Genomic DNA, 22,153 nt, shown 5'->3' with positions numbered 1-22,153 from the left:
TGTGTGTGTGTGTGTGTGTGTGACCTCAATCACCCACACTCCCGGACAGTTTCCCATCTCTACATAGACTACATACTATATTGTTGCGGATATGAGGACTGTATTTTTTTGATTGTGTGCTTTATTATTACTAGGGCATGCCCGTACTATATATATAACTAAAATTATATCCCCCCCCCCTCTATTTACATGAAATGGTTTGGTCCATTCGCAAAGCCAAAGCGAACGGCTTGCGAGTACGGTGACAATCCCCCCCCCCCCCCTCTATTTACATGAAATGGTTTGGTCCATTCGCAAAGCCAAAGCGAACGGCTTGCGAGTACGGTGACAATCCCCCCCCTCTATTTACATGAAATGGTTTGGTCCATTCGCAAAGCCAAAGCGAACGGCTTGCGGAGTTTGGTAAATAAATCGCCATAGCTCGGTAACTACTTCTCCGATTAATATGAAACCTTGAAAAGGCACATCCTCGGGTCCCCAGCAATATACCTGGCAAGTTTCAAGTATATCGGACCCGTGGTTGTCGAGAAACAGCGGTCACAGACAAACGACACACACACATACACACACACATACACACAGAGATTACTGGAATTATAGATAGACTAGGGCATGCCCGTACTATATATATATATAAAATTATATCCCCCCCCTCTATTTACATGAAATGGTTTGGTCCATTCGCAAAGCCAAAGCGAACGGCTTGCGAGTACGGTGACAATCCCCCCCCCCCCCCTCTATTTACATGAAATGGTTTGGTCCATTCGCAAAGCCAAAGCGAACGGCTTGCGAGTACGGTGACAATCCCCCCCCCCCCCCCTCTATTTACATGAAATGGTTTGGTCCATTCGCAAAGCCAAAGCGAACGGCTTGCGGAGTTTGGTAAATAAATCGCCATAGCTCGGTAACTACTTCTCCGATTAATATGAAACCTTGAAAAGGCACATCCTCGGGTCCCCAGCAATATACCTGGCAAGTTTCAAGTATATCGGACCCGTGGTTGTCGAGAAACAGCGGTCACAGACAAACGACACACACACATACACACACACATACACACAGAGATAACTGGAATTATAGATAGATTATTATTGTTTATTCTGCGCCCCCTGCCTCCGGAGCTGTGTAAAGGTGAAAGGGCATCCCATAATTAGTCCACAAGCATACACGTCAGCCAATAATAGAATACCCCTGTTCGATAGTTATATCTTATTCTGTGTTTTAGGGTAAGGCTGTGTCTCCCATTAATTGAAGTACTCCATTGCACCAGTGAAAGAGAATAGATCCCCTTTCATTCCCATCCCCAAAATCTCCATTTCCTTTCACAACCCCTTTCGTCATTGCCAAGCCTCGATTGCCAATTACATCCCCTCCAAAACCACCATTGAACATGTGCTCGGGTCGGGGAAGAGGGGCGTGCCCGCCCGTCGTCATCAAGGGCGGAGCCAGAGGGTCGCGTGACCAACCAGGGCCGAGGTGAGCACACCGATGGGCGTGTCCTAAAGGCCGGCGGCTTGATCGCCGGAGGCGCTATAAAGGCGCGCGCGCAAGAAGCGTGGGGTTGTCGGTGGTGAGGAGTGAGTGGACCAAGAGAGAGAAAGAGTGGTTGGACCAAGAAAGAGAAAGAGTGGTTGGACCAAGAGAGAAAGAGTGGTTGGACAGGGAGACGTGCAAGAGTGTTGTTGAGTTGAGGGTTTGGACCAGACGAGTCAGACGAGTCCTGGCAAAGCAAGCGGCGGCCACAGCAGCAACAACACCCAACAGCCGCTTGGGGCCTGGACGGCGGTTTTGAGCAGGGCCGCGAAGGAACGGCGGCTGCTGAACGCGCCGATAGTGCTGCAGGACCCCCTTGGACCTTCCTCTCCCTCCAGCCATCCACCTCCTGCCTTTCCACCCTTCTTGTGTACGTGAGTTTGTTCTGTGTGTCTTGTCCCTGGGTATTTAATTAAGTCTGTATAAGCTAGTATTTGCACTGTGTCACCTGCGTCTTATGTGTTGTAAATAAACGTGACTGCTTTATTTTTGCTTGTGTGTATAATAAATCCAATTACTCTTCTGTCCGTCTTCTCGTCTTATTCCTTTTCCTCTTTGCATTTCGTCGTTTTAGTCTTTTCCAGATTGGGCAGCTGCGGTGCGATACGGCCAAAGTTCTGGGTGAATCGGGTGAGTCGGGGAACAACTGTTCGGTCGCGGAGCCTTCGCTCGGCAAACAACATCCTAAACCGCGATCAGTAACAATTGGTGTCAGGAAGTGAGATTGGACCCGAAGCGCGCTTAACGCGCTCAAAATTACAAAGTACCGAAATTGCTTTTGTTTTACAAAACCCGAATTTTGAAATCGCGCCATGGCTGGTCAAGGCGACGGGATGCCGGTGGGAGAGATAGACGGGGTAGAATCGACCCAGGACCGCAGGGAAATGTATGTGGATGAAAGAGAGGAGGAGAACATTGGCAATGTGGTTGAGGGGGTATCAGGCGCACAAAATGGCGCTCTCGCGCACGAGGTTTCAGGCGCGCAAAAAGGCGCCTCGCACGAGCGCGCGGTAGCCGAGCCCGCTGTATCAGCGGGCTTTAACATGCAGCCGTTTGACATGCAGCAGTTCATGGCACGGTTTAGCGAATACATGGCAGAGTCGAAGTGCGACAACGAAAAAAGAGCCAGGGAAATGGAGAAAATGGAAAACAGAATGGGGGAGCGATTGGGAAACCAAATTGAAGCAATAACCAACAGAATGGGTGACCGCATGCAAAAATGTGGGGAGACCATGGATCGCATGGTGGGCGAGAGGGTCCCAGGGGTGCACGAGGAGGTAACGCGGGTCGAAAAGCGCTGGTTGAGCGAAGCAGAGGAAAGCGCGGGTACAATGACGGGGGTAGAAATCGCGACACGGGGTTTGGAAAAGCCGGCGACCGATGAGGTAGAGGAAATTTTATTAAAGCCAACGGTCGTCGAGGGGAACAAAGACAAAGCAGTGCTGGGAATTAAAATTGAAGAGATGACGGAGGTAGCCCGGGAATTGCAGGGAGAAATGGAAAATGTGCAAAGTCCCTGCTCACATCACGATGCTGTGCTTAACCCGAATGGAAGTTTGCAGGTTTTGGTGCAGGGAGGAAGAAGAACCCCGAAGGTGAGACGTGCTGTGTATTGTGCTGGGAGATTTTGCAAATGGATGTTTAGCGACAAAAGAATTGTCGCGCGATTGGGATCGATATGGCACCCGGGCGTTGGTGAAGGGTCCCGTGTGAGTAAAAATGGCACGCGTGTGAGGAAAAAGTGTGCGTCGGCGAGTGGGTGTGTTATAAAGTGTGGGAGTGAAACCGAGTGCGAGCGAGAATGCACGTCGGTGTGTACGGGGTGTGACACAGGGAGTGAGAGCAATACGTAGTGTACGTGCGAGGGTGAGTGTGACACGGAGAGTAAGGTGGTGGTGGAACGTGTGCGAGAAAGCACACCTGAATTGGTGGTAGCGCGAGTGTGGGAGAGCCCATGTGAACGCGTTAGTGGGTGGATGCCAGAGTGCACGCCCATGGTGAGTGTTACGGAGGACGTAACGGAGGAGAGGTGTGGACCGAGGTGTGCGAGCGGCGAGTGTCCGCAAGAGTGTGCGCGAGAGGGGTGGTTTGTAACAGGGAGTGCGTTGGTGGAATGTATGGACGGCGTTGGAACGCCGGGTTTTGAGGGTGAAAGGGGTAGCGTATGCGTGTGAGCATGCAGGTGAAGCATCGACGGTAACCGGGTTAGCGGTTAGGGCGACGGATAGCCGATGCGAGCGCTCGGGGCGCGGCGTGCTTTGTTGGGTGCGAGGCCCGGCGCGGATCGATGCTGCGTCGCTTCTCTTCGAAGCGTCGTTGCCGATTCGGGCTTGGCCCCGCCCCGCACGGTCGAGTCCGGGCCTTGGCGGGCGAGGCGACCGGTCCGGTTCAAGGGCGAGTGGGAGGAAGCGGAACGGTGCCCCCTCGTGGGGACGGGGTTCCGACCGGGGGAGATTGAGCCATCGGGCCCGGGACCGCAAGGTGCCGCGCCGAGATGGTGCGTGGAACCTCGGTCCAACCAAACCACCTCCCTTGAACCGAAAGCCGGACGGATTCAACCTGCAGGCGACCAAACCACCCGAATTCATTGCTCGGCTTTACGAACCGAGTTGAATGATGTCATGACGCACCGAGGCTAGGATATAGCGGACTGTGATGATGATGGTAGTGATTTGATACGAAATTTATAATAGTGGGTAGAATTGGCAGTAAATGGAAAATTTTTGAATTGGTTGGAATTTGGACGAGCAAAATTGATAGTGGGACCTCCCCATGTGGTGGGATGGCAACTCTGTCATCCCTCAAAGGGGGGGGGGGGCAAAGGAGCACTAGTTTATGGGGTTGATGGCAGTGAAAACTAGCCCGGGTGGGTTAGGATATTGTGTGTAGGGATCTAGCGAAGATGACATTAGGTGACGTTAAGGTTAGTTAGTGACAAGGATACCTGTAGTGGGGACGCAGGTAGAGTAGAGTGGATGATAATGACGAGGGAGCGCAATAGTTTAAAGGGACGACTGGGAAGCGCAAGTTTCAGAGGGGAGTAGTTAGATGAGATGATGCCGTGTGTTTGAGGATTGAACAGGTGTGATTGCACAGGTGTGCAACTGAACAGGTGGATGGAGCAGTGTATGAGTGAGTGAAGGTGATTGTGTATTGTGCTGACCAAATGGTCTAGGAAGAGGAGGAGGGTGCAGGTGGCACCAGGTATGATTGCACAGGTGTGCAACGACAGGTGAATGGAGGACAGGTGTATGGAATAAATGGTATGGAGTATTGGAATGGATGGTCGTGGATTGAGTATGGTGGAAATTGTGGAGTGGATTGGATGGTGCGAAGGTGTGAATGGGGGAAGAGTGGACCCCCATCACGGATACCCGGGGCGGGTAGTGTAAGTGTTAGGTAGAGGGTATAGGTAAATTGTGGTTGGATATTGGCATCTGTGGTGCGGGTGGAAGAATGGTGATTGGATGGGTGCATTAGTGTTGTGGAAATGGCTGGGCGTGTAGCCTGTTAGTGTGTGTAGTTGGTTTGGGCACTCCACCACTGTGAGGATGTCGGCCAGGTGAGGCCGCAGGTGGGCTCTGGGAGCCGGTAGTTGTTGTGGATGGGGCCCGAGGATCCGGAGGACGGACCCGGGTAGCCCAGTGCCAGAGGGCACCAAGGGGTGACAGAACCAGGAGGGGTCTTCCCCAGTTAGTTAGGTTAGGGTGAGGAGCTGGGTAAGCTCGGGTGGCAACTACAGTGGTGGAGGTGTGCAGGTGGGTAGACCTGCTGGGAGAGCTACACGTCACAGCCCAGAAATTGTGCAAGGGCACCGGGAGATGAATCGGGGGAGTGAGACCCCAAATTGAGAAGCACCACAGTTTGGTCAATGGGAATTGGTTTTTAGAACCCATAGTGTAAGTTGGCCAATGGATTGGCGGGGAAAGACCCCGGGTAGTGTAAAGTGTGTTAATGTCATTTAGAAAGTAGTTAGGATGAAGTCTCCTCGCACCATCTGCATCCACTCACCTGAGGTGACAGGTACTCCACACCATGCCATGTTTTGATTATTTTTTATGATGCAAATGTTTGGATTGTGAGACGCATCATGACGTGGGTGTGACATTGTGCTTTGATGTTCCATCTCTTCCTCCTTATGAGGATTGATGATGAATTTGGTGATGGCAAATTTTGAAGTAGAGGGATTGTGGAGACGAATTTGGTATAGGAGAAATATGGGGAAGACGTGACAGTAGTGACGAATTTGTAAATGGGTAGATTTTGTAAATATGGGGTAAGCGCAAGGGTAGTGTAGGTGACAGGGGGGTGACGTACGGTAGGGACGAGCTTTCTCACTTCGCCCTCCGTACGCATTTCGCCTTGCATTGCCTTATTGATGTGTACCCTTGTGACCTTACCCCTCGCTCAATTGTCTCTTTTGTCTCCCACATGACCTGTGCGCCATTGGACGCCGAGGGGAGCGTGCGTGGGTCGGCCATTGTGCGCCCGAAATTCCCAGAACCAGCTGTCTGCACCGATGCACCACATTATGGACCACATGCCTGTGGCCGAGCACCACTGATGGACCCCATGGGTTGGGGCATGGCCCCTCTGCTGGAACCGGCCATGAGGGCCCGAAATCTTGCTGGCGGACCTTGGCCACAGGGCACCGATGCCACACAGGTGAAGCACACATAGTCGGCCCTGTGGGCCATAAATAAAAGAAAATAAAAAGGACACATTGGGCACACTTTATTGCAAACAGGCCGCCAGTAAGAAAATGAAAGAATGACAACATCTGGAAGAACAAATAATAATAACCAGCAGAGGGAGCCGAAGAGCAAGAGACACCTGCAGGGTTAGGGGTTGTTGATTTTATTTTTATTGAACATGCATTGAACACTGATGAACTATGGTGACTGCACCGATTGGTGCTTGGGTGTGTATTGGTGCGTTTTTGGGTGCTTTAATGGTGCATTGATGCAGAGCAGACTGTCTCCCCCCCAGAAAGAACAATCACAGGTCCTGGGTTCGTTTTGTAAATAAAAATAGCGTCATTGTAAATAATGCTTCCCACCGTCAGTGTATAGTTTGAAGACAATTCCGCAATTCGGTTAACTGTGGGCGTAAGTCTGTTAGGCAGGGTGCAATGGAGCAGCGGGACACATTTATTTATGTTTTAAAACTGTCGCACTCAGGGTCAGGTTAAAAGTAGAGGGAACTACACCTACGTGTCACACTAAATAAAAGTTGTAGGCCCGGGACGTGCCTAAGAGGAGGAGGGTGCAGTGTTGCGGATATGAGGACTGTATTTTTTTGATTGTGTGCTTTATTATTATTATTATTGTTTATTCTGCGCCCCCTGCCTCCGGAGCTGTGTAAAGGTGAAAGGGCATCCCATAATTAGTCCACAAGCATACACGTCAGCCAATAATAGAATACCCCTGTTCGATAGTTATATCTTATTCTGTGTTTTAGGGTAAGGCTGTCTCCCCCATTAATTGAAGTACTCCATTGCACCAGTGAAAGAGAATAGATCCCCTTTCATTCCCATCCCCAAAATCTCCATTTCCTTTCACAACCCCTTTCGTCATTGCCAAGCCTCGATTGCCAATTACATCCCCTCCAAAACCACCATTGAACATGTGCTCGGGTCGGGGAAGAGGGGCGTGCCCGCCCGTCGTCATCAAGGGCGGAGCCAGAGGGTCGCGTGACCAACCAGGGCCGAGGTGAGCACACCGATGGGCGTGTCCTAAAGGCCGGCGGCTTGATCGCCGGAGGCGCTATAAAGGCGCGCGCGCAAGAAGCGTGGGGTTGTCGGTGGTGAGGAGTGAGTGGACCAAGAGAGAGAAAGAGTGGTTGGACCAAGAAAGAGAAAGAGTGGTTGGACCAAGAGAGAAAGAGTGGTTGGACAGGGAGACGTGCAAGAGTGTTGTTGAGTTGAGGGTTTGGACCAGACGAGTCAGACGAGTCCTGGCAAAGCAAGCGGCGGCCACAGCAGCAACAACACCCAACAGCCGCTTGGGGCCTGGACGGCGGTTTTGAGCAGGGCCGCGAAGGAACGGCGGCTGCTGAACGCGCCGATCGTGCTGCAGGACCCCCTTGGACCTTCCTCTCCCTCCAGCCATCCACCTCCTGCCTTTCCACCCTTCTTGTGTACGTGAGTTTGTTCTGTGTGTCTTGTCCCTGGGTATTTAATTAAGTCTGTATAAGCTAGTATTTGCACTGTGTCACCTGCGTCTTATGTGTTGTAAATAAACGTGACTGCTTTCTTTTTGCTTGTGTGTATAATAAATCCAATTACTCTTCTGTCCGTCTTCTCGTCTTTTTTTTTTTTTTTTTTTTTTTTTTTTTTTTTTTTTTTTTTTTTTTTTTTTTTTTTTTTTTTTTTTTTTTTTTTTTTTTTTTTTTTTTTTTTTTTTTTTTTTTTTTTTTTTTTTTTTTTTGTATACAATATCGAGGCTCGTGAAAGAGCGAACATTAATCACATGAACACACAGAAAGACAAACCGACACATAAAACATATAACATAGGGAGCGGTAGACAAGATGGGGAGAGAGGGGGAAGGACACAAACACAACATTTGAGAGCAGGGACCGAGAGACATGGAGACATCGAGAGATCTGAGAGAGGGCGAGGGCTTTGGGGGGGGGGGCGTGGGAAGGGGGCAGTGGGAGAGGTATAAAACATATGGACACTGCCAGGACTTCCAGGAAAGAAGTTGGAATTTCAAACAAGGTGGATCTGGGGTGAATTAGCGGGGGTAGAAAAGATCAAGGTTTTGGATGGGGGAAGATAAGAGATGGTGGTGAACAGCTGTTTTAAAGACCTGGAGGGAGGAGTGGGATTGAAGGGAGTGAGGGAGTTTGTTCCAGAGGCGGGAGAAAAGAGGAATGAAAGAGTGAAGGTGAGCGGAGAGCCGAGATTTCGGCAGTTTAACCATCAGAGGGTTGCTGGCAGATCTTGTGCGACCTGTAGGAATATTTGGGGGACAGAGCACAGAGAGAGCTGGGGGTGCAAGGCCGGAGAGGAGTCGGTAGAAGACAGAAAGACCACCTACCTGCCTGCGGTGAGTGAGTGAAAGGCCCTCAGAGATAGCTTCATCGCGGGAGATTCCAATAATTCTGAAAGCTTTGGTTTCAACAGCGTGAAGCCGAGCTAGGTGTGAGGCAGGAGCACCGGCCCATAGGGGAGAACAGTATTCCATTGAGCTGCGGATGAAAGCCTTGTATGTGGTGAGGAGCTCAGGTGTGCCGAGGAAGGACTTCGCACGACGGAGGATGCCCAGTCGGCGACTGGCTTTGGAGGCCAGCTTGGAAATGTGGTTTTCCCAAGAAAGATCATGGCAGATAGTGAGACCCAAAATCTTGAGCGACAGAACTTCTTGGAGAGGATTGTTGAGAAAGTAGATGGGAGGGTTGTCCAGTCGATCTTTTCGGAGAGACATAGTAAGAGTGTGAGATTTGTCAGGATTGAAAGACATGTTCCACTTGTTTGACCAGTCTGTGATTTTGTCCAGGTCTTCAGAGAGTGAGGAGGCAGCAGACTGCCGATCTGAGGGAAGAGGAATGGAGCGGCAGAGAGTGGAGTCATCAGCAAAGAGATAGAGAGGATTTTCGAGAGAGTCAGAGAGATCATTGATGAAGACCAGAAAAAGCACGGGGCCCAGAACACTGCCTTGGGGAACTCCAGCCTGAACAGGAAGAGGAGATGAGAGAAACCCATTCAGGGCCACACGTTGACGACGACTAGAGAGGAAGTCCGCCAGCCATGCGTGGAGATTTCCATGGATACCAAAGGAGGAGAGTTTGGTGAGCAGAGCGGGGTGCCAGACCGTGTCGAAGGCACGTGATATGTCGAGGGAGACAGCTCTAATTTCCTGTTTGGCATTGAGGACCTCCATCCATTGTTGAGACAGCAGAAGCAGCATGTCCAGAGTAGAGTGACCTGGTCTGAAACCAAATTGATGATCAGAGATCAAGCCATTGGAGAAGAGGAAAGATTTCATATCAGAAGCAATGATGGATTCCATGACTTTGCTGATAATTGGGAGAAGGCTGATTGGTCTGTAGTTGCTAGGATCTGTTTTTGCACCTTTTTTGTGCAAAGCGGTGATGTTGGCTGATTTCCAAGCAGATGGCAGTTGACCTTGAGCAAAAGAGAGGGTGAAGAGAACAGAGAGAGGGTGAGATAGAGCAGCAGAGCAGGATTTTAGGACCCGTGGGCTGATGCCGTCGGGTCCAGTTGCAGAATCAGAGTCGAGGGTTGACAGAAACTTTTCCACCTTGTCAGGAGGAAAGGACACGGAGTCCAGGAGCAGCAGGGTACGACTGGGTATGGTGGGTACAGAGAGGGATGGGTTTGGGACACAAGATTTAGAGGCAAACACAGAGTTGAGGCATTCAGCTTTTTCACGTGCGGAGTCAGCTGTGTAGCCGTTTGAGGTAAGGGAGGGGATGGAGGGGGAACAAACACCAGAAACGGATTTGACCAGACGCCACCAGGATTTGGAAGAGGGAGACAGATAAGAGAGTTCGGTCTTGAGAACGGAGAGATATTGTTTCCTGGCTCTCCTGAGGGTGGACACACACTTGTTTCGGGCTTTGTGAAAGGAAATGAGATTTCCTTCCGTTGGATTTGCTTTCCAGGAGACGAAGGCAAGTTGTTTCTGGGCAACAGCCTCACCACAAGATTCCGTGTACCATGGACGGGAGGAAGGGTATGACAACTGAAGACGAGATGGGATAAATCTGTGCATGAGAGAGAGCAATTTACTTTGGAAGAATTCCCAGGATGAGTTGATGTCAGAGGTGGTAGAGATGGGAGACCAGTCCAGATGATTGATGGCTGCTTGAAGACCGTGCCAGTTGGCCTGAGTGAAATGCCAGACTCGTCGACGCTGAGCAGGCTCCCTGAGGATGGTCAGAGAGATGTCCACTTTAACAAGGACATGATCAGATGATCCGATCGGAGCAGAAGAAGAGCAGCAGACATTTTCAGGGAAGTTAGTCATAACCAAGTCCAGAAGAGAAGATGTTCCGTTGACTGAGATCCGGGTCGGGAAATTGACAGATTGTGTCAGTCCCAGTGAGTCGCAGAAGTCCTTTGCTGAGGAGCCATGGCTGGTGAGAGAAGTACCCACACCCAGCCAACTGGCATGATGACAGTTGAAATCACCACATATGAGGAAGAGAGAGTTGGGATGAGTAGATAGAAGTTGGTCCATATCATCAGACAGCGAGATGTAGATGGAGTCATCACTGTTTGGTGGACGGTACAACACACATATGAACAAGAGGTGGGAGCGAAGGGGAAGCCGTAGCCAGAGGTATTCCTGGGGGTGAGGTGGAGAGAGTGCAGTGCAGGGCGAGTGAGGAAGAGAGTTTTTGATAAAGATAGCAACCCCGCCTCCAGGACGAGGCTCAGGTCTATCATACCGGAGGAGGGAGTAGCCCGGGAGAGATACTATGGAATCAGAGACATCATAAAGGAGGAAAGTTTCTGTTAAGCAGATCACGTCTGGTTTGACAGAAGCAACCTGTATGGAGAGATCAGTTAAGTTTGAACGAAGGCCCCGGATGTTTGAGGTCCATACCGTTAATGAAGAGGAAGGGGGAGCATCAGATACAGAACAGGGGGGAGGAGGGGTAGGGTAAGATGTGGAAGAGGTGGAAGAGGTAGGGAGAGCTGTTGAAGGTGTGTCAGAGATTTCAGAATAGCTCGGAGAAAGGGAAGGATGGGGTGGACAAAAGGTTTGATGGTGATTGGGTGAGCCACAATGAGGTGTTATTTGAGGAGGGGGAAGAGCGAGGCAGAAGGTTGGGGGAGATGGAGGTGAGAGTTTGAAGGGGGAAGAAGCGGGGAGGACGCTTTGAGGAGGGGGAGTGAGCGGGGGGAAATTGAGAAGCAATGAGGGTGGGGAGATTTGAAGGGGAGGGGTGAGGGGGGAGTTTGGGAGGGAAGGGACAAGGGGAGGGATTTGAAAGGGATGGGATATGGGGGAGATTTGGAGGGGAGGGGTGAGGCAGGAGTCTAGGAGGGGAGGGGCGAGGGGGCGTCTTGGCGGGGAGGGGTGAGGGAGTAGTTTAGGAGGGAGGGGGCAAGGGGGGAGATTTGAAAGGGATGGTTGATGGGGAAGATTTGGAGGGGAGGGGTGATGGGGAAGATTTGGAGGGGAGGGGTTATGGGGAAGATTTGGAGGGGAGGGGTGAGATTGGATTTTTGAAAGTGTACGATTTATGGGAAACGAACATTTATTGCAAAATGAGTTTCTTGTGACCTTCGAGTTAAAAATACGTTTAAGGACGCTGGATGGAGGATGGAGTGCAGGAGAGTTTAGGGAATGTAGAACAAAGGCACTATAGGAGATGGATATTTTTTTTGGGATGAATTGATTTGGTGAGCAAGTCGAAAGCAGCCTTTTAAAGAAGAAGAAGAAAAAGGTGTTATAAAATATGACGGAATACATAACTTGAGGGGAAAGTGTAAACATTGAAGGTTAATGAGTGAAAACTATCTGGGGAAATGGGGGAGAAACACGTGGTCGAAGAACGAACGAACGAATAAGAATGAATAAACGAATGAGAACAGAGAAGGAAATGTTTTTTTTTTTTTGTTTTTTTTTTGAGTTGAGATTTACACAAGGAAGTAGGCTATGGGTGAAAAGCCTGGGAATACAGAGAACGAAAGTTATTGGATCACAAACGACGGACCACTGAGAGAAAAACAAAGCCTCAAGGTTGTACAGTGCACACTGTACAAGGCCTTGCTCGCGACACGGCAAACAGACGATCAATTTATGAAAGATAAACACCGAGAAACAACCAAAGTTGCACACAATAACTTCACACACCGAAAGATAAATACAGTTTCGACAAAATACAATTGTGAACAGACTTAACTTCGAAAAACGTAGAGACCGTGTGGAGCTTCGAAAATCCCTGCCGCCGTCTCCAAGATCTCGCGAGATCTCGCGAGGTCTTATTCCTTTTCCTCTTTGCATTTCGTCGTTTTAGTCTTTTCCAGATTGGGCAGCTGCGGTGCGATACGGCCAAAGTTCTGGGTGAATCGGGTGAGTCGGGGAACAACTGTTCGGTCGCGGAGCCTTCGCTCGGCAAACAACATCCTAAACCGCGATCAGTAACAATATATTTTGAATTCCCATTCGGTTATACACAGCTATATAATAATGGATACAAGATGGCGCTATCATTTTTGCTAATTATCATAGCTAAATTACGTGCATATTTTTGCACTGACGAGTTATGAATACTTTATAAGTGATTTTGAAACTAAATATATGCAAAATTTCAGCTACACACCAGAGGTGGGTCACAAAAGTAGAAAACTAGACACATTTCGCTTCTTCGGCCCACGGTCTAAAATGAGATTGTTGGCTAAGGTGAGAGCTTATGGAGTGGCCGGTGGGGTACAGCTATCTGGATGAGTGATGCAGACGTAAGCAGACGGCAACGTGCCAGGTAGATATAGGTACAAGTAAAGAAAACAAGGTTTTAAGATGTGTTCATCTTCTACGATATAAGAGAGATGTCTGTCTGTCTGTGTGTCGCCATTTTTCTCAGAGATAGCTGAACGGATCTTCGTCAAACTTTCAGAGGTTCATCAGCGAGTGGCTGTGGGTGTTTTAGGCAAAAAAAAAAAACATTTTGAAAAAAAAAAGATCGTTTTCTGGAGTTAAAAAAAAAAAATCACTCGATAGTGCGGTAACCTGGTGTTGGCTTAGCGGTTAGGGTGCCGGCTTGGGATCCTAGGATCCTGGGTTCGAATCCCGGTCGATCGCTGAATTAACGCCAGGGGGGTTGACTCAACCTGTCTTCCTTCCGAGGTCGGCAAATTGAGTACCAGTTCACTGGTAATTCCCTGTGTGTCGCAAGAGGCGACTAACAGGGTTGGTGGCAGGAAGGGCATCCGGCTGTAAAACATTGCTTCAAAAAGGGGACATTGTGCCCAAAAAAAGGGCAACCCCCGCATTGCGGGGAAAATGGCTTCTAAAGTCGATTCTTAAAGCTCTTTTTATGAGAAATAATATTCTACAACAGTTGTATTGCTATAATTGAAACAAAAAATAATAATTAATGACCACTCAAAATCACCCACCAGGGCAAGCTACCATATGTATAGCTAATTGGACCATATGTATAACTCAAAATCCTGACGTGCTGAGAAAATTCTGACTTTAGATTCAGAAATGGCATATTCTATTTAGTCTAGAACAGGTTTCTACCCTAGTAGCAAAATCTTTGTTGTCCAGTGTTATAATCGTACCAGTATTATCTAAAACTAGTGGGGTTACTGGTGGGAATTGCCACGGGCATGGACGTCTGTGACATTTCGACATATTGAGTTAGATAATAACGTATTTATCTAACTTAGATAACGTATTTACTTCTGATAGCATGTGAATGCATGTGCGTGCACACCCACACACACATATACACATACACGCACATATACACCCACACACATATATACATTACAAATGTATATATGTGTTACATTACAAATATATTTGGAGTTTCAAGAAAGAGAGTTAATAACTTGATACTAAAATGTTTAAATGCAATGTATATATTTTTACCCTCGACAGAAGAGAGGGTATTGCATTTGAGTCAGTTTGTTTGTTTGTTTGTCCGCACAGAATAAATATGATTTTTTCTGCAACCGTTGGTCCGACTGACAGGAAATTTTCGCCATATGTGCAACTCCACCTGTATAATTTTTTAATGATAATTATGACGTCATAGGTCATAATGAATTATGATGTCATATATTGGCAGAGACAAAAAATGATGATGACGTCATCGGTCACGTGGTTTGGCCGCCATCCTGGAAAAACCGAAAAAAATTGCACCTCTATATCTCTGAAAGCGCTGCATAGAAAAATTGAGACATGGCTCATTGTAAAGAACTCTCCATGTGGAATAACATCTGTTAATGATAATGTCATAGGTGCCTCCATTATGACGTCATAATTCGACAAGTACAAAACTTCATCCGATCAAGATGAAATTTCTTGAGCATAATCTATGGATAAATTGGTGGAGAAAAAAAAATGATGATGACGTCATCGGTCACGTGGTTTTTCCGCCATATTTGTTTTAACACAAAAGCCTTAAAAACAACTGAAAACATCCTGGTGAGGGTCTGCAATCTCTGATTGCTCTTTCTAGTTGAAGAATGTATCAAGTTTAGAATTCATATCATGCTAATAGTATCAATATATTTTCAGGTTATAACCTAATATATCTTTCTTTCTATTTTCAGGTTAGGCATATGTTACTACAGGCATCATGAATAGGCGAGGCTGTGTGAAATACCCTGATAACTTTTGTTATATCTGTGGGAAATATACTCCACGTAGCCAGCGCAAGAACCTTACCAAGAGGGTGAAAGCTGCTTACAAGTATTATTTTGAATGTAAAGTTGGAGACCAAGACAAGAGCTGGGCACCTCATGTGTGGGGCTTACGAGCTTACGCAGTGGTTGAGTGGCAAAAGGAAGGGAATGCCTTTTGCTGTGCCAATGAATCATCACTCTGACTGCTACTTTTGTATGACAAATATTGCTGGTTTCTCAACGAAAATCAAGTCAGAAATTGTAAATCCAGATTGTAAGTCTGCTCTGAGGCCGGTCCCCCATGACTTGGATTCTCCTGTGCCAGATCCACCAGTCGGTGGACAGATGAAAGCGATGACAACTCTGACGATGCTATCGGTGATATGGATGAACTGTACGAACCTGAGTCTGAAGAAAAGAAGCCAAGAAGAATTAAACAATCTGGTGAGAGATCTGTCATTGTTAAAGGAGAAGGCTGAAGTGTTGGGCTCCAGGCTACAGCAATGGTATCTCCTCGTGGAAAGAACCAAATTTCCCACTTCCGTGATCGCCACACAAACTTCGCTGCCTTTTTTAAAGATAGAAATAGTCTGTGGGCTGAGTATGGTTTACATGCACCCCCCCCCCCCCCCCACAACTTAACTTCCCGGGTATGTCCATGTACCCCCCACCATAGGGGTTAGGAAAAACCATGTTAACAGAAAAAAAACTCATTCCCAAGGTACCTCCCACGCATATTTTGATGTTACCCCCCTGTGTCGGTGATTTCCAAAAATTAGGGGTAGGCGAAATTCAAATGGCCATAACTTTTTACCTAGTCATCCTATGGTTGCATATGACCCCTCAAAATGTTTGTCCTGGGACACTCTTTAGAATGATATGTGTTATATGCTAATGAGGTCACTAATGAGGTCACCAGAGGTCAAACTATGACGTAATTTGGGGGTTGCCCAAAATCCATGACCTTGAAAGTTAAAAATGACCTGAGGTAGGCAAGAAATTGGTAAAGGAATGCTTTATTATGCCTTTTTGATAGTACATATATCAAGACAGTTTATGGAAAAAACAGCTTCGAAAAATTCCAAGTATTGACTGGTTGGCAGTCGTTTGAATTTAGAGGATGGCCCAAATAATGCATGAAGGCAAACTGCAATGTACCTATTTCTTTCAGGTAGCATGGAGTATCCTGTGAGGAACAGGAAGTCTGAAGACCAGAAAGACCATGCAGACTCGGAAGATGTAGGCTCGGCAAAGAAGGGTAAAGCTGAAGATGGTCAGGCATCCAGAGAATCGATAGAAAACGTTTGTATCATTCACATGAAAGACTCCAAGTGCCAAGACTTTATATTTCTCAAGAATTCGAAAGATCCAGATGCCAGGTTAAAAAGACTTTTGCAAATCAGTGAAAAACGGTTATTTCAACCTTTAGAATCCCGGAATCGAATGGAAGATGTCTGCAGGCAGATTCCATCAACCTACTCCATTTACCACAGGTATCACAGGGACTGTTACCAACGCTTCACGTCTAACTTGAACCGGTTAATTCCACAGCCAAACGAATCTCTTGACTTGGGGAAAAGACGGGAGTCACGAAGATCATCTACCGAAAAAGATGATGTCTTATTTCAACCAGACTGTGTCTTCTGTAACAAGGTTGGGAAAAAGGCTATAAAAGTACGTGGCGCTTGGACAACTGAACCAACTACAAAATTTGAGTGCGGAGGTGGTGAAGCAGTTATTCGGGAGGCCGAAAAGAAACAAGACTCAAAACTTCTTCTGCGCATATCCGGTTTTGACCTTTTTGCATGCGAGACCATGTACCATCGGAGTTGTCGATGTCAGTACATGCAGAGACCTGAGAAGTGGAGAAGTAGCAATCCTGGACACATTGAGCAACAAGCTTCACTTGAGAAAGCACATGAACAATCATTCAATAGAATATGTGAACTGATAAATGAAAAGGTTGTAAAGGAGAAAGATGTGCTCAGGTTGTCCGACTTGAGAAACATATATGTATCTGAACTAGCTAAAACTCCCCATTCAAATCCAAGTTACATGGGGGAAAATCTGAAAAACAAATTAGAGAAATGTGACCTGTACAAAGACACATTAGGTTTCTGTCCCATCAGTGATGATGGACGTTTCAAATCTTACCTGGTGTATAATCTCAAGTGTGATGTAGGCACTGCTGTCAAAGCAACATACACACTTCGTTCTGTTGATAGGTCCAGAGAAACGGCTAGAAATTTGCGAAACGATATCCTTGACAAATTTGAAGCTACAGAACAAATGGCTTGGCCACCCACTGTTCAGGCCCTTCCAACCCAAGACATATTGCCAAAAACTTGAGGTGCACAATCAATGTCACATCTTACAGGTTAGCTTTTATTTGGGGCATAGAATTCACTCGGGGAATGGTGTAACTTGGATCTGAATGGTGACATAATTTCTTAAATAACTGTAATAATTTTTTTGGTTGGTCTTGTGATTATTGCGAACTGGCAAATGAATTTCCTTGAAAGAAAATTATGCACCCAGTTGACCTTTGACCTTGATAATCTGACCTTGAATGTCAGATTATAGCCAGTTTTGGAATATTATGTTATGATACCACCTTTGAACCCATTTAGCAAATCTTTGTCATCAAAACCAAGTATTGATGCTTTGGAGGTTGAAAGAACAAATTTTGGTCATTTTTCGAATTCGTCCTCTAAATTCAAACGACCGCCAACCAGTCAATACTTGGAATTTTTCGAAGCTGTTTTTTCCATAAACTGTCTTGATATATGTACTATCAAAAAGGCATAATAAAACATTCCTTTACCAATTTCTTGCCTACCTCAGGTCATTTTTAACTTTCAAGGTCATGGATTTTGGGCAACCCCCAAATTACGTCATAGTTTGACCTCTGGTGACCTCATTAGTGACCTCATTTGCATATAACACATATCATTGTAAAGAGTGTCCCAGGACAAACATTGTGAGGGGTCATATGCAACCATAGGATGACTAGGTAATAAGTTATGGCCATTTGAATTTCGCCTACCCCTAATTTTCGGAAATCACTGACACAGGGGGGGTGGGGGGGGGGTAACATCAAATTATGCGTGGGAGGTACCTTGGGAATGAGTTTTTTTTCTGTTAACATGGTTTTTCCTAACCCCCAGGGTGGGGGGTACATGGACATACCCGGGAAGTTAAGTTGTGGGGGCGGTGCATGTAAACCCTACTCAGCCCACGAACTAAAAATGATGTTTGTTTCTGTGCTGATGTTAATGGCCTAATGCATGAGCTAGGAAACAAACATATGTCTGATGAATCGAGCCTCTTCATAGCCTACAGCAAAGTGAGCCTCAAAGCTGTTTTGTTGCACAATGGTAACAAAAAACTTTCTGTTCCTGTAGCTCATGCTGTCGACATGAAGGAAACATACGAGTCCAGGGAAATCCTCTAAAAGTGATTAATTACTCAGATCATAAATGGAACATTTGCGGTGATCTAAAAGTGATTTCTCTCCTCCTAGGACTGCAGCTGGGGTACACAAAATACATGTGCTTCTTGTGCCATTGGAACAACCACAAAGACAGCAATCATTAAGTTGTAAAAGACTGGCCTGCAAGGCATGAACACATAGTTGGCAGGTACAATGTGCATCATAAGCCATTGGTAAACACACAAAAAGTCTACCTTCCACCGCTTCACATCAAACTTGGCCTTATGAAAAACTTTGCAAAGGCATTTGATCACGACGGTAATGGCTTCCAATCTCAGAGAGAAGTTTGGCGCAGAGAAAACTGATGCTAAACTCAAAGCAGGCATTTTCCTTGGGCCCCAGATCTGAGAACTGATGTCTGATCCCGAGTTCAAAAATAAACCGAACCCACTTGAGTTTGCAGCATCGGAAGCATTTGTGTTTGTTGTGCAGAACTTTCTTGGGAACCACAGAGCTGAACAGTTTGCTGAATTAGTGGACAGCATGCTAAAGGCCTATGAGCGAATGGGCTGTGGGATGTCTCTTAAAATGCACTTCTTGCATTCTCATCTTGATTGCTTCCCACCTAATCTGGGTGAGGTAAGCGATGAGCATGGCGAAAGGTTCCACCAAGACATTTCGGTCATGGAAACGAGGTGTCAAGGCCGGTTCAACCCAAACATGATGGGTGATTACTGCTGGTTCCACACACAAGCACAAGAGCAAGTGTCTCACGCACTTCTGAACATGTCTGAACAGTGGTGGGGCCTACGCTGACTATATTGCAAGGAAGAGTGTAAACCTGAAGTGTTGTTTCTGAATCACTCACAATGTGGCAGATTTACCAATCAAGTTTACACCCTTCCTAAGATTACCATGTTCTCATGTTTGATTAACTTCTTTTTCTGCAACTTGTTTATGTTCTTGGATTGTATACGACACATTATACATGGAGATCAATCATTGTTATCTAAATATGATGTGAAAGTAATTACTAAGCACTGATATTAGATGTACAATGTGGCGATCTGCAACAATAATGTACCGTAAAATGGGGTGAATAGGGACACAAACTGAAAAAAAGTTCGGAAACCTTTTTCGCTGAAAATTGATAACCATAGTGATTTGTTGATATTTGGGTTGAAAGTGTTCTCTTGTTTTAAAAAAAAAGCAACTTATAGTCCCTATAAACCCCATATATGGGTTAAATAGGATTTTTATGGCTGTCCCTATTCATCCCGTTTTACGGGTGAATAGGGGACTGTCACTAATACAAAAAAATAATAATCAAGAAATAGGGACAGTTTGAAGAAACTTTTTATCCCATATTTTTTTTCATTGGCACCGTGGTTTATATTATTATTATTATGGGTGCATATTATGTGCATCCATCTGATCTATCAATTTAGCAATAAGTTGGAAACTCAGGATTGTTTCTTGATTATTATTTTTTTGTATTAGTGGCTGTCCCGATTCACCCGTAAAACGGGGTGAATAGGGACAGCCATAAAAATCATATTTATTCCTATTTAACCCATATATGGGGTTAATAGGGACTATAAGTTGCTTTTTTTTAAAACAAGAGAACACTTTCAACCCAAATATCAACAAATCACTATGGTTATCAATTTTCAGCGAAAAAAGTTTCCGAACTTTTTTTCAGTTTGTGTCCCTATTCACCTTGCTGTCCCTATTCACCCCATTTTACGGTATCTAATATAGCATGCCGGGTATCATTAATACATATACATATTTTGAAAACCTGACGTGCTGGCTAGATTTCTGACTACAGATTTGAAATCAGCGGCCCAGATTTAGACAAGAACACCTGCATTTCCCTTAGTAGCAGAATAAATTATTTTTTTGTTGCCCAGTGTTATTTACCTGTGGATGTATCGGCTTTCCTCCATTCGTTGAGTCTATCGTATCAGGGCTCAAGCATGGTCACTGCACCTATACCTCAAGCATGACCCCATGCATCACCTGACACAGAATATAGACACAGGTACAGACACAGGTAGAGACACAGGTACATGTAGAGATACAGGTACAGGTACAGGTACAGGTAGAGACACAGGTACAGGTAGAGACACAGGTACAGGTAGAGACACAGGTACAGGTAGAGACACAGGTACAGGTACAGACACAGGTACAGGTAGAGACACAGGTACAGGTACAGACACAGGTACAGGTACAGACACAGGTACAGGTACAGGTAGAGACACAGGTACAGGTACAGACACAGGTACAGGTACAGACACAGGTACAGGTACAGGCAGTTTTCACTATTTTTACTTGCGATTTAATAAAAGAGATGAAAACCAATGACGATCAGATCGGTTTCCTTGTCATTTGTTTGTTTTCTGAAGTTCACTCACTGTTTGCTTAGTTTTGCCCGACAGGATGGTGCAGAGGTCATGCATTTAGCTTTGAAATGTCTCGTCTGGATTCAATTGCCAACCCGAGAGACTTTGAACTGTCATCTTGGATTTTTGCAAATAAGGTGAGACATCAAATGTGTGTGCCTGCTCTGATCATATATGGACGTTAAGCCGGGTGTTCCTTCTGCTGGCATTAGTCGGTGGACGTCAGAGATCTCACGGTGTCCTTCACGAAGTGTAGGCGAGTTATTGCCGGCATCCTGAGCACATTATAAAGTCGTGCCGAAATTACGTTCAAACATCAGGGATGGACAGCCAGGTCGTGAAAGGCTTGGGCCGACCCTATTGGTGGGATAAATCATGGCTATCAGAGGTAAATACAGCATAGTAATGGACTAAACGTTTAGTTTATCATCTTCATCGGTCTCTAAACATAAACTGGTCAATGTTCAGGTAAATATATGCATCATTTCATTTCTTATTCTGGACCAAAACGACAATTTACACGAGACTTGCAGGTAACATGGAAGTGAGGAAAACACGATTATTTCTGAAAGCATCGGTCCATCACCAACCGATCTCCTCGCCGTGATCCATCTTTCCAATCGCGAACAACAGCTCAGGGGATACGATGGCCGGAACAACCTTTAACACGACCATTGCAGCCTCGATCACGCGGAACTGCGAAACACTTATAGTTATAACCATTACTAATCCGCACAAAACCAACAGTCGAGCTCCCTCTGATGGCGACTATGTATGTATGTATGCACAGGGTGAGTCATAGGTCCTGGACAGTTTTTTTTTTTTTTTGTATACAGAATCGAGCCTCGTGAAAGAGCTAACATTAATCACACAAAAAGTCAAACCGACACATAAAACACGAAAAATAAGGGGAGCGGTAGACAAGATGGGGAGAGAGGGGGAAGGACCAAAAGTCCAACAGTGGTGTAGCCAGGCTTGTAAAATATTATAAACCACAAACACACATGATGAGCTTTTTAAACAGTCGCTAATGCTGTTGAAAACATTGAAGAAATTTGGAGGAATGCCGACATCCATGAGGTAAGTTTGACTTACAGAACGGAGCGAAGATCTACTGTAATCTATATACCCCACAAGGGTTTGGAGGTGTGCTCATTTACCAAGCAGCTATCTCGCTCTTGCCAAGCCAGCCGTTCCTTTAGGGTTTTGAATGGAGTGCTTGCTCGAATGCTTTAACCACTTGGCGATCTCTCCACAAGAAACTTGGTAAATGAACACACACCCAATGTTCTTGAGACCCGACCATAGATTGACTGTAATCTATATACCCCAAAGAGGGATGAACTTTCCTGCCACTCTCAAAGTGAGCGGGTGTTTACGCCGTAATGACATCATATACGTAATGACGTAGCATGACGGCCGGACACAAAACTGCCGCTACTT

At 46.2% G+C, this 22,153-nt stretch overlaps 1 protein-coding gene across 3 annotated transcripts in view; it reads right to left on the bottom strand.

Moving 5' to 3' along the window:
• Positions 1 to 21,408, bottom strand: part of FUOM (fucose mutarotase) — a 213,538-nt gene extending 192,130 nt beyond the window's left edge. The window contains exon 1 of one of the 3 annotated variants that reach the window (XR_013622791.1): positions 21,301 to 21,388. Coding sequence is in view for 1 of the 3 variants with exons in the window: in XM_078773785.1 (XP_078629911.1) it covers positions 21,301 to 21,385 (85 nt within the window). In the remaining 2 variants the exon portion in view is untranslated. Of the gene's footprint in view, positions 1 to 21,300 lie in introns of all 3 variants that reach the window. The other 2 variants (XM_078773786.1, XM_078773785.1) reach the window with 2 other exon arrangements.
• Positions 21,409 to 22,153: the final 745 nt, after the last annotated feature.

This window comes from Myxine glutinosa, chromosome 3, assembly GCF_964187855.1.
Source record: "Myxine glutinosa chromosome 3, kmMyxGlut1.1, whole genome shotgun sequence".
NCBI lineage: Eukaryota > Metazoa > Chordata > Myxini > Myxiniformes > Myxinidae > Myxine > Myxine glutinosa.
This window is presented reverse-complemented; position numbering and strand designations above follow the sequence as displayed.